The 13,956-nt window shown below is 43.8% G+C and overlaps 1 protein-coding gene across 1 annotated transcript; it reads right to left on the reverse strand.

The window, feature by feature from the left end:
• Positions 1–743: 743 nt before the first annotated feature.
• On the reverse strand, positions 744–12,584 carry dse (dermatan sulfate epimerase). The gene is made up of 6 exons (XM_060883060.1): positions 12,349–12,584; positions 8,838–9,284; positions 6,978–7,231; positions 6,642–6,881; positions 2,700–2,907; positions 744–2,609 (listed from the first exon to the last, which is right to left on the reverse strand). Exons 2-6 carry the CDS (start codon positions 9,251–9,253, stop codon positions 920–922), a joined length of 2,808 nt encoding a protein of 935 aa, XP_060739043.1. The 5' UTR covers positions 9,254–9,284; positions 12,349–12,584; the 3' UTR covers positions 744–919.
• Between the last annotated feature and the right edge of the window lie 1,372 nt (positions 12,585–13,956).

Genomic DNA, 13,956 nt, shown 5'->3' on the forward strand with positions numbered 1-13,956 from the left:
GTGAACTCAGAATTTGTGCTGACCCATGTGTTTACTAAACTACAAACTCTTGTAGAAAGAACATAATTTACATTTACATTATTTACTGTCCAGTGACACCAAATGAGGATGAGGTTCCATTCTGAGTCTGGTTCCTCTCAAGGTTTCTTCCTCATTTATTCTCAGGACGTTTTTCCTCATCACTGTCACCACCACCTTGGTCATTAGGGATAGAGGTTAGAGATATATAGTAACTTAATTTTAAACTTTACATTTTTCTTTATTTTGTTTCTATACTATACTTTTATATGAATTAGAAGCACTATAGAAAAGAATTGAATTGAAATGAATTAAATTGTACTTTAACCAAGCTGTGAGTTTTCCACTGATGTCTCTCACCAACAAGATATGTTCTGGATATGTTCTTTATTGCACCAGTCTAAGTAAACCCTAGGGACTGTTGTGTGTGAGACCAGTAGTTATGGAAATACTCAAACCATCCTAGCTCAGCATTTCACTGCTATGTACCTGTAGTATGCAATGACAATAAAGTTGTATCGATCACACACCAACCAGCAGGCTACAGTTAAAGTCATAATCTGTATCACACTTTCTCCATGTAAACATCACCAGAAGGTGCTGCCGGTATCTGCATTGCACTGCTGCTGGTTGATTAGCCAACTAGATAACTACAAGAAAGAGGTGTATAGGAATTCCTTATAAAGTGTTCAGTGAGTATACTATAAACACACACACACACACACTTCTACATCTGCTTTTTTAATTGCAAAGTTTACAAAATAAGGCCCAAACACACATTCTTAATAATTAATGTACATTCACACACTGGTTCTCCCACACTACTGTTCCACTCTGTACCACTGCCCTCTCCGTCCCACAGTGATGTCATCACTATCAGGACCATCATTTAGTGATGAAATCAGCAGTGTCCGTGTGAGCAGGATGAGTAGAGGCCAAGCAGGATGAAGCTGTCGAGCAGGAGGACGCAGTAGATGCAACGCTGCGTGTGGAGACTTGGTGCTCGCTGCAGTTGCGTGAGCAGAACCGCCAACAGCAGGAAAAAAGCTCCGATGTTCAGAACCAGGAACACACGTATGTAGGAGACAGAGATGGACACTTCGGTCCCACCCACAACCACTGCAGTGTGGACATCTTTAAGCTCGTGTCCTTTAATTATCCTGGCCTTCTTGCCCCTTTGCACATCAACATTGTCACCATTGCCCACTAGCCTCAGTGCTCCCTGCTGCTGCTCTCTAGCATCATTCAAGCGATTTCCAATCATTTGCTTTGACCCCTTCACCTTTCCCAGCTTCTTATTGACAGAGAACATCTTCTCCACAGCTGCTGCCACCTTCTTTTTTATCTTCCTCCTCTTTTCTAAGTTCTTCTTTAGTCGTTCTCTGATTTTGTGGAATCCTTCAGCATTGAGGATGCGTGTCTTTATGTGGCGCTCTAGCTGCTGGAAGACAGGTTTGATGTGACGGAGGTTTTGCTCAACCTGGTTAACATAGTCTTTCACCTCCTTAAAGGGGTGCTCCTGCACCGCTGCCGAACGCTCAAACACCACCTTCTCCAACTTGTCCTTCAGCACCATGGCAAACATGGGCTTGGTAGGGTTCTCAGATGTCAAGATGTGGATGGTAAAGTTGTGGTCTCTTGTGGTCAGGTGGACATCAATCCTTTCCGAGTCTCCACGAAGAACAAAGCTAAGAACTTCAACATCTGGGCCAAAGAACAAATAGGCGATGCGGGTGTGCGGGAAGCGTAGCGACATAGTCACATTAACATAGTGAGAGCCGTTGTAGGGATAACCATTTGGGTATGTCCAGTATGCTGTATCAGCTTTTCCGCTGTAGCCTGTGTCGTCCTTCCACAGCATGGTGTACTCATCCTGTCCATGCTTGACAAAGGCACCATGGATGCCATCTCTCGCCATGGTGTGCTGAAAAGGGAAGTCTGTGTTGTGGAAGAAGGAACTGATGCTGTGGGCAGGGCTTTCTGCATCCAGGTGCACGTGGTCCAAGAGCAGTAGGAGGTCAGGCTGGAGAAGGACAAGGTTCCTCTGCAGGTTCTTGATCTTCAGTGCTGGGCTGTATGCTGCTCGTCCCTCACCACGGATGAACACAACACCGTGGCGCTCTAACGCTGCCTCCACACGACCCTCACAGTCCACTGCAGCACCGTACTTATACTTTGACCATTTGGAGTCACATGCCTCAGTCACCTGACCTTCCCAGGGTGAAAAGCAGGTATGGTCAATGGAGGGAGCAAACAGAACGGCGTTGTTAAGAAGCGTGTACTTGGGGCCATACAACGCTTCAGTGATGAAGGGGAAACCTCTGGGTGTAAAGGTGAACGAGTTCTGGTCGGGATGCTCATGTCCAGCATTAAAGTTCTTCCAGCCTCGGATCCACTCGCTGTAGCGCCGCTCGTGCACAATGTCAAAAATGGTTCGGCCCCCCAGTTTCCCTGACTTAAATGACAGAAAGGAATGATTCGTCCCTGCAGGCAGACCGCCGCCGTAGGTCACCACACCCCAGTCCTCAAAATAATGCAGACGGGGAATTCCAAAATCTGGAGGTGCTGTGGCTTTTAGACCGGCATCATACCTGCACAACGAGACACACACAAAGAGACGGTCACTAGGAGAGACGTACGTGTGTGTGTATGTGTGTGTACGTGTGTGAGTATGTGTGTACCAGATTAACTCTGTGTGCAATGTACACCACTTCTGTCCACGTGACGGCTGTCCCGGACCGTCCTGCACGCGGTGGCGTCGTATTTGTTCGGCCAAGAAGTTAGCTTGGCCGTTTCTCATGACGTAGCGATCAAGGAACACCAACTGACTTTCTGGGCCGTAAAACCAGTTGTAGTTCGAATCACCGATGGCAACGTTCCTCTGAAAACCTGAACACATATAACACACATAATGTGTTAAACACGTAATAATCAACACTGACGTTCTGCAGAGAAACAAAAACACAGTTCAACACAGTAGCGTGATGTCCTGTGTGCAGTGATCAGACCAGGGCCAGGACAATATAACAAAAAAAAAAACACATCTCACTCTACATCTCACTCTACATCTCACTCTACATCTCACTATACATCTCACTATACATCTCACTATACATCTCACTATACATCTCACTATACATCTCTCTCTACATATCACTACACAACTCACTACACATCTCACTACACATCTCACTCTACACATCTCACTACACATCTCACTCTACAACTCACTATACATCTCTCTCTACATATCACTACACATCTCACTACACATCTCACTACACATCTCACTACACATCTCACTCTACATCTCACTCTACATCTCACTCTACATCTCACTATACAACTCACTATACATCTCTCTCTACATATCACTACACAACTCACTACACAACTCACTACACATCTCACTACACATATCACTCTACATCTCACTACACATCTCACTACACATCTCTCTCTACATATCACTACACAACTCACTACACAACTCACTACACATCTCACTACACATCTCACTACACATCACTCTACACATCACTCTACATCTCACTCTACATCTCACTCTACATCTCACTCTACATCTCACTCTACATCTCACTATACATCTCTCTCTACATATCACTACACAACTCACTACACATCTCACTACACATCTCACTCTACATCTCACTACACATCTCACTACACATCTCACTACACATCTCACTACACATCTCACTACACATCTCACTCTACAACTCACTATACATCTCTCTCTACATATCACTACACAACTCACTACACATCTCACTACACATCTCACTCTACATCTCACTACACATCTCACTACACATATCACTCTACATCTCACTACACATCTCACTACACATCTCACTACACATCTCACTCTACATCTCACTCTACAACTCACTATACAACTCACTATACATCTCTCTCTACATATCACTACACAACTCACTACACATCTCACTACACATCTCACTACACATCTCACTACACATCTCACTCTACATCTCACTACACATCTCACTCTACATCTCACTCTACATCTCACTCTACATCTCACTATACAACTCACTATACATCTCTCTCTACATATCACTACACAACTCACTACACAACTCACTACACATATCACTCTACATCTCACTACACATCTCACTACACATCTCTCTCTACATATCACTACACAACTCACTACACATCTCACTACACATATCACTCTACATCTCACTACACATCTCACTACACATCTCTCTCTACATATCACTACACAACTCACTACACAACTCACTACACATCTCACTCTACATCTCACTCTACATCTCACTCTACATCTCACTACACATCTCACTACACAACTCACTACACATCTCACTCTACATCTCACTACACATCTCACTACACATCTCACTACACATCTCTCTCTACATATCACTACACAACTCACTACACAACTCACTACACATCTCACTCTACATCTCACTCTACATCTCACTCTACATCTCACTACACATCTCACTACACAACTCACTACACATCTCACTCTACATCTCACTACACAACTCACTACACAACTCACTACACATCTCACTCTACATCTCACTCTACATCTCACTCTACATCTCACTCTACATCTCACTACACATCTCACTACACAACTCACTACACATCTCACTCTACATATCACTACACAACTCACTACACATCTCACTACACATATCACTCTACATCTCACTCTACATCTCACTCTACATCTCACTACACATCTCACTACACATCTCACTACACATCTCACTACACATCTCACTACACATCTCACTACACATCTCACTACACATCTCACTACACATCTCACTACACATCTCACTCTACATATCACTATACAACCCCAATTCAGAAAAAGTTGGGACGTTTTTTTACATTTGAATAAAATGAAAACTAAAGGACTTTCAAATCAAATTAGCCAATATTTTATTCCCATTAAAACACAGATAACATCATAAATGTTTAAACAGAAATTATACACTTTCATCCATTAAATGAGCTCATTTCTAATTTGAGGCCTGCTGCAGGTCTCAGAACAGTTGAGACGGGGTCATGTTTACATGGTGTAGCATCTCTTCTTTTCAAAATAGTTTGAGGACATTTGGACATCGAGGTTATGAGTTTGTGGTGATCTTTGACGTATTTTTCGTTTAATCGGGCGCCAAATGGTCTTTATAGGTGAAAGATCTGGACGGCAGGCAGCCGATTCAGCACCCGGAATCTTCTACGACGGAGCTGTTGTAGTAGCTGCAGTATGTGGTTTTCATTGTCCTGCTGAAATACACAAGGCCTTCCCTGAAATAGATGTCGTCTGGAGGAGAGCACATGTGGCTCTAAAAGCTTTATATACCTTTCAGCATTCATAGTGCCTTCCAACACATGCACGCTGCCCAGACGTTAGCACTTATACACCATACCATCAGAGATGCTGGCTTTTTAACTGAACACTGATAACACTCTGGGTCGTCTCCCTCATCTTTACCCCAGAGGACATGAGGTCCGTGATTTCCAACAAGAATGTTAAAAATTTGGACTCGTCTGACCACAGAACACGTCTCCACATTAAGACAGTCTAATTTTAATGACCCTCAGCCCACAGGACACGACGGCGCTTCTGGACCATGTTCACATACGGCTTCCTTTGTGCATGATAGAGCTTAGATAGGTGGCATCTGCAGATGGAAGGCAGTTTGTGTTCTGGAAGTGGTTTATGGAAGTGTTCCTGTGTCCATGTAGTGATATTGACACAATCATGCTGATGAGTGATTCAGCGTCGTCTGAGGGCCGAATCTTTTGATGATGTTCTGCACTGTAGATTCACAAAGCCGTTGCTATTTGACATTGAGGAACATTGTTTTTAAATATTCCACAATCTTTTTACGCACTCTTTCACAGACTGGAGAGCATCTGCCCATCTTTACTTCTGAGAGACTCTCTAACATCCCTTTATAGCTAATCATCTTACAGACCTGGTATCAATTAACTTCATTAATTTCTAGATGTTCTTCCAGCAGAATCTTTCCAGCATCTCCATTTATTTCCCTGTGCCAATATTTTTGAGACCTGTAGCAGGCATCATTCAGTAGATAAAAGTGTAAAGTTTCTCTGTTTAAACATTTATGTTATCTGTGTTCTATAGTGAATAAAATATTGGCTCATGTGATTAGAAAGTCTTTTTTTTTTTTCATTTTCCTTTTAATGTTAAGTTACAGCAGCATGTAAGTATTCTTATCGTATTATCCTGAATATACAGTATTCTTTGTATAGTAATACAGTCTCAACTAAAATAGACTAAACTTGCTATTTTTTCTCTCAGATCTATGTAACATAATAATATCCCTAATATTAGGGCAATGTACAATAAATGAATGACTAATGATTCACTGTAAAGTTCCTGGTGCTGGTTCAGTTTCAGTGACGTCATTTACAGAATTGTGTCAAACTGTGAGCAATTTAAGTGTCACATTCGTGGAAGAACCCAGAGTATGTTAAAGAATCTAAACACACAGCATCACAAAGACCAAAGGAAGTCAAGCTCAAAGGTGTGGAAAAAGGCTCACACACACAAATACCTGGCAGCACTGTCCTGTAGAGGAAGTCGAAATGTTTGAGGAGCCAGGGGTGTGTGAAGTGGGAGATGTTGAAGTGTCTCTGCAGCAGGTAAATGTACTGAAACAAAGAACGTGTGCTGTAGGTTCCGTACGCAACACCTTCATACAGAGAACCGTCAACTATGGAATGCAAAATGACCAGAGACTTCTCCATAATCACCATCACCTGCTGAACAAACACATAGGCCTCCTGTAGACAGCCTAAAGACACACACACACACACACACTATTATACCAGAGCCATTGAACACAGTATGACCAACAACTTCGTGTGTGTGTGTGTGTGTGTAAAATAACCCTGGTTCAGCAGGATTAGGGAGGCGGTCAGCAGGGCGACACAGTTGGTTGGTTGGTGGTTGTGGAGGAACTGGAAGCTCCACCCCCGCTGCAGTGACTTATCATACATGTAAAGGGAGGCATTTCCGAGCACCTGCAGGTAACGTTCCTGCTCTACCTCAGTCAGGAACTCAAACAGGAAGTCATATGCCGTCGCAAAACCCACCAGAGAGTGTGCCATCGGAACCTCATCCCATGGAGCGTCCTTCACCAGCCTTCAAACACACGGACATGCGCACACACACACACACACACACATAAACACACAATTTATGATGCAGTTAAATGCAGTTTAAAATCAAGTGTGTATGTGTGTGTGTGTGTGTGTGCTCCTTTTCTTCTCTGTTACAGATGAAACACTATTTCTAGTTAATCATGGATAAAACTTTTATAAAAACAGGAAGTAAAAGAAAAAGAATGTGCTATTTTTTCGTCTGTGTTTTCACAAAAAAGTGATGAGGCAGTGAGAAAATCCAACAGGAAGTGTGTGTGTTGGCAGAAAAGCATTCAGCTGTGTCCATATCTCATTATTTTATTATTAATCATCATCTTGAAAGCCACAGAGGATCTGTGGAAAGTGCTGATGTGGAGAATTAATGAAAGGGGAGTGTGTTTTTGCTGGACAATGCTCACACACACACACACACACACACACACACACACACACACACACACACACACACACACATAAGGTCAGTAAGATGTTGGGTGAGACAGTTAAGCATAATTCTGCCAGATTAGGTGCTGATTTCAATCCTTTTATCCTTTACCCTAAGCACTGTAGTGACGGACTACTATAGGAATCATAACAGTAATGTAAAATGTTACTATACTGATAATCATTTATTAGTTGTTTAAGATACACACTCACACACACTCACACACACACTCACGCACACACACTCACGCACACACACTCACGCACACACACTCACGCACGCACACACTAGCACACTCACACACACACTCTCACACACACTCACACGCACACAACAGTGAACTCATCACTTATTGTTGTGCACACACACACAGACACACACACACAGACACACACACACAGACACACACACACTCACACACACACACACGCACACACACTCACGCACACACACTCACGCACACACACTCACGCACACACACTCACGCACACACACTCACGCACACACACTCACGCACTCACGCATGCACACACTCACACACTCACTCACACACTCACTCACACACTCACTCACACACTCACTCACACACTCACTCACACACTCACTCACACACTCACTCACACACTCACTCACACACTCACTCACACACTCACTCACACACTCACTCACTCAACAGTGAACTCATCACTTATTGTTGTGCACACACACACACAGACACACACACACACACACGCACACACTCACGCACACGCACACACTCACACGCACACACTCACACTCACGCACTCATGCACACACACACACACGCACTCACACACACACACTCACACACACACACACACACACACTCACACACACTCACACACACTCACACTCACACACACACACACACACACTCACACACACACTCACACACACACTCACACTCACACTCACACACACACACGCTCGCGCTCGCGCTCGCGCTCGCACTCGCACTCGCACTCGCACTCGCACTCGCACTCGCACTCGCACTCGCACTCGCACTCGCACTCGCACTCGCACTCACACTCGCACTCGCACTCGCACTCGCACTCGCACTCGCACTCGCACTCGCACTCGCACTCGCACTCGCACTCACACTCACACTCACACTCACACTCACACTCACAAAGCTGCATACCAACTGGGCTGAGCAGCCATCCGGTCCATGTACTCGCGGGCCAGACTGAGTGCCCCGGTGCGTTGTGGGTAAAGCAGACAAAACAGCGCTAACACACTCAGGTTGTTGCCATAGATTTCATTCCAGCGGGCAGAGAAATCTTCAGGGTCTTGGGGTGGGAGGAACTGTTTGGGGCTCGCGAGCATGTCCTCACCGGCACGCCATACCCGCTGAGCCAGCTCAGAGTGAGTGCTCAGTGCCGCACCCCGCAGCTCTGGCACCGCCTCCCGCCCAAAATACAGCATGGGGTGTCCAGAGTAGCGCCCTCCAATAAAGGGCACTTCACCACCGCTCGGCTCCCAGTCACTCCGCGCCAACACACACACAGCACTTATGAAGAACACTGTGGGGGCACCACGTGTGTACGAGCTCATCATGACATCAGTGTGATGTCAGAGTGATGTCATGCTGAAAAACAGATAGAGAGCTTTTAATGAGAGACAGATAGATTGTGTGTGTGTGTGTGTGTTTCAATAGAGCTGAATTTAATTTACCACAGGAATTCTGGACATAAAAGCATGCGCACACATGCATGCTCAAACACACACAACGTTTCCATTTAAGCTCACAGCATGGAGTTATTTTATGAAAATTGTCCAACAATCCTAATATTTGTCACTTTAAGCAAAAGTGTTCCATCATATTTATATTTTTTGCAGCTTTTTTGGACTTCGGTGGTGTGAAAATTCAGCCATGATTAAATTTATTACTCAGTTATAGCTACTATAATCCATTAACAACGTTATTATTCATCTTCACTACTGAGACTGGTGTAAGGTGAGACGGTAGGGTGAGACAGGAGGGTGAGACAGGTGTAAGGTGAGACAGGAGGGTGATTGATGAGATGAGATAAGAGTTGTGTGATGGTTGTCTGTCTCAGGACAGTTGTGTAAACAGTGTAATTTCCCCATTGTGGGACGAATCAGGAATATCTTAGGGTTGTTTTTTTAGCTCTATTTCATATACTTGTGATAATAAAGAACATGGATTAGAACCAAACAGTGAACTCATCACTTATTGTTGTGCACATACACACACAGACACACGCACACACAGACACAGACACACACACAGACACATACACACACACCCACACACAGACACACACACACATACACAGACACACACACACAGACACACGCACACACAGACACACACACATACACAGACACACACACGCACACACAGACACACACACATACACAGACACACACAGACACACACACACACAGACACACACATACACAGACACAGACACACACAGACACAGACACACACACACAGACACACACATACACAGACACACACATACACAGACACACACATACACAGACACACACATACACAGACACACACACATACACAGACACACACACATACACAGACACACACACATACACAGACACACACACCGACATAGACACACACACCGACATAGACACACACACACATACACACACATACATACATACACACACACACAGACTTCATGCACAACATATTTGAATGGAGCACATGTGAGGTCTCTGGCTGCATTCAGAGGCAGACATAATAGTTATATCTGAATGTTGATGTGATTTAGGCTTACGTCACATCTCCATAGTGGATTAACTACAAGAAGATGTGTGTGTTAACATGTACATTATTTACAGTGTTTTTTCAGCTGAAGTATGAAAGACTGAATAAAACACTCCCTCAGTGTCCACTGCTTTACTAAAGGACACATGCTCGCTTGGACGTCTTAAAGCACAAGGTTTTCAAACTGAGGGCTGAGTTTAACCTTTTCTCTCCAGCAAAGGACATCGTTGCACTTTTCAATCTGTTATCTCTAAGCACAGGAAACTACATCCGTTATCAAGGTCATTACAGAACGACTCCGCCCACACAGGCCACACCCTCAGCCCCACCCTACCATTCTGTTTACTTCATTAATATGATGTGTTTATCTACATGTACATAAATTCAGTTCAAACAGAGGGTCATAGGGGGCTTGTTGAGCAATGTGAACACATACACACACACAAACACATATACACTCACAGCCTTCTGTTTAAAGTGGTTAAAGAGTGAAGCTGTGTGTGTGTGTGTGTGTGTGTGTGTGTGTGTGTGTGTGTGTGTGTGTGTGTTCACATTGCTCAACAAGCCCCCCATTACCCTCTGACCTCAGCATTCCTGCTGAAATACACATACATGAATAAAGAGAGAGAGGGAGAGAGAGAAACAGACAGAACTGCCAAGAGATGAGTGTTGACAGAAGCCTTCTGTGCCTCCTCCTCCTGACGCTGACCCATTCTCATCTGACCACAGCACTATAGCCTTAGCACACACACACAACCAGACAATCACAATTATCTCCATAACAAAAGGAAAATACACAGATTATTGGAGAGAACTAACCAAATCCCAAACTAACCCACTGACAGCTGAGGACTGTAGAGACAAAGCTGCATTTCAGCAACATTTCCTTCAGTCATTAGGTGACATCACACATGGGTTTCAGAGCTGGAGTTACATAGAGAAGCTGCTGTGAGTCAGACAGAGTTTATAATGTAAAGTTGAGTTCTCCAACATATAGAACTTTACTTAAAACTGGGGTTCTTCAGAGAAATGTCCCCATTGTGGGACGGATAAAGGTATATCTTATATCTATTCTCTCTCCTGTAGAGAAACGTGTGGAGTTTCTTATTAAACAAATGTTCATCAAACTCAGATCTTCTTCAGTGGTTTGGATTCAGTCAGAAATATAATAATGAAGCAGTTCCTAATGAACAATAAAGTAACAAGGAAGTAAAACCTACTTTTTCCTTTTAAAGTTTATAGAAACACTTCAAATATTTTATATAAAGATTTTAACAGAAAATAAAGTTTATGGTTTTAAGGGTTTGGGGTTTGGTGGAGTGGTTAACCAAAGAAAAGCTTTTACACACACACACACTCTCTCTCTCTCTCTCTCTCTCTCTCTCTCTCTCTCTCTCACACACACACACATACTCACACATACTCTCACACACACACACACACACACATACTCACACATACTCTCACACACACACACACACATACTCACACATACTCACACACACACACACACTCACACATACTCTCACACACACACACACACACATACTCACACATACTCACACACACACACACACTCACACATACTCTCACACACACACACATACTCACACACACACACACACACACATACTCTCACATACTCACACACACACACACTCACACACACACACACACACACACTCTCTCTGCTGTTAAACTAAATAAAAATACACATTAGTGTTAAACAGTGCAAGAGTTAAAGCTAACCGCTAAAGCTAAACTGGCACAGAGTAAAAAACGGTAGTTAAATAAAGTGTTTATAAAACAATATAAACTATTTAATAGTGCAGTCTCAGGTCGTTATTAAACCTGTTATTAATCTGATTACAGTAAACAAAGAGTTTATACTCACTTTCTCTCCGGAAGTGCTGAAATAAAAGTCCCGCACGCGCCGCCGGGAATCCCATCATATAGACTCACATTAAAGCGCCGTGTGTCCATAAACAACTTCCGCTTTAACTTCCGGGTAAATACTAAACACTTAAACACTAAACACTACTTACAGCATCGGCGCATTGCTGGGCTTCTGTACCGGGGCTTCTGTACCGGGGCTTCTGTACCGGGACAATGACCGTCTCCATCGGCACGCGCGCGAGGGGAGGGGGAGGGGGGGGGGGGTCTTTCTGTGCTGGGAGCCACATCAGCTCACACACACTCACACACACACATAGTCACACATACACACATACACGCACACACACACACACACATACACACACTCACACACACACATAGTCACACATACACACATACACGCACACACACACACACACACACACACACACATACACACACACACACACACATTATATTTACTTTAGCTGTACGGTCTGCTTCCAAAGGTGACACATTTTAAGATGTTTAACACGTCTATATAAATATTAGGAAATAAAATCTGAAATTCTTTTCTGTTGTCTCATTTCTATCGTCTCATACACACAGTGCCTTGCAAAAATATTCATACCCCACTGAACTTTTCCACATTTGACGTTACCAAAAAGAAAAATGTATTTTATTGGGATTTTGTGAAATAGACCGAAAGAAAGTGGCACATAATTGTGAAGTGAAATAAAAATAATAAATGGTGTATTCATCCCCCTTTACTCCGATACCCCTAACTAACATCCAGTGAAACCAACTGCCTTCAGAAGTCACCGAATGAGTAAATAGTCACCTGTGTGTCATTTAATCTCAGTATAAATACAGCTGTGCTGTGAAGCCTTCAGAAGTGTGTTAGAGAACATTAGTGAACAAACAGCATCATGAAGACCAAAGAACACACCAGACGCGTCAGGGATAAAGTTGTGGAGAAGTTTAAAGCAGGTTTATGGTTATAAATTAATATCCCAAGCCTTGAACATCTCACGGAGCATGATGTAAGATCCGTCATCCTGAAATGGTAAGAGTATGAGCACGACTGCAAGCCTAACAAGACACGGACGTCCACCTAAACTGAGGCCGTGTGAGGAGAGCATTAATCAGAGAAGCAGCCAAGAAGCCCATGGTAACTCTGGAGGAGCTGCAGAGATCCACAGCTCAGGTGGGAGAATCTGTCCACAGGACAACTATTAGTCGTGCACTCCACAAATCTGCTCTTTATGGAAGGGGGGGGGGCTGGGGCAGCCAGCATGTGGAAGAAGCTGCTCTGGTCAGATGAGACCAGTGCAAGGCGGAAACCTAACACAGCACATCACCCTGAACACACCATCCTCACAGTGAAACATGGTGGTGGCAGCATCATGTTGTGGGGATGCTTTTCTTCAGCAGGGAAGCTGGTCAGAGATGATAGGAAGATGGATGGAGACAAATACAGGGCAATCTTAGATGAAAACCTGTTAGAGTCTGTAAAAGACTTGAGACTGGGGCGGAGCTTCACCTTCCAGCAAGACAATGACCCTAAACATACAGCCAGAGCTACAATGCAGCAGTTTAGATCAAAGCATATTCATGTGTTAGAGCG

Source organism: Tachysurus vachellii, chromosome 12, assembly GCF_030014155.1.
Source record: "Tachysurus vachellii isolate PV-2020 chromosome 12, HZAU_Pvac_v1, whole genome shotgun sequence".
NCBI classification, from domain to species: Eukaryota; Metazoa; Chordata; class Actinopteri; order Siluriformes; family Bagridae; genus Tachysurus; species Tachysurus vachellii.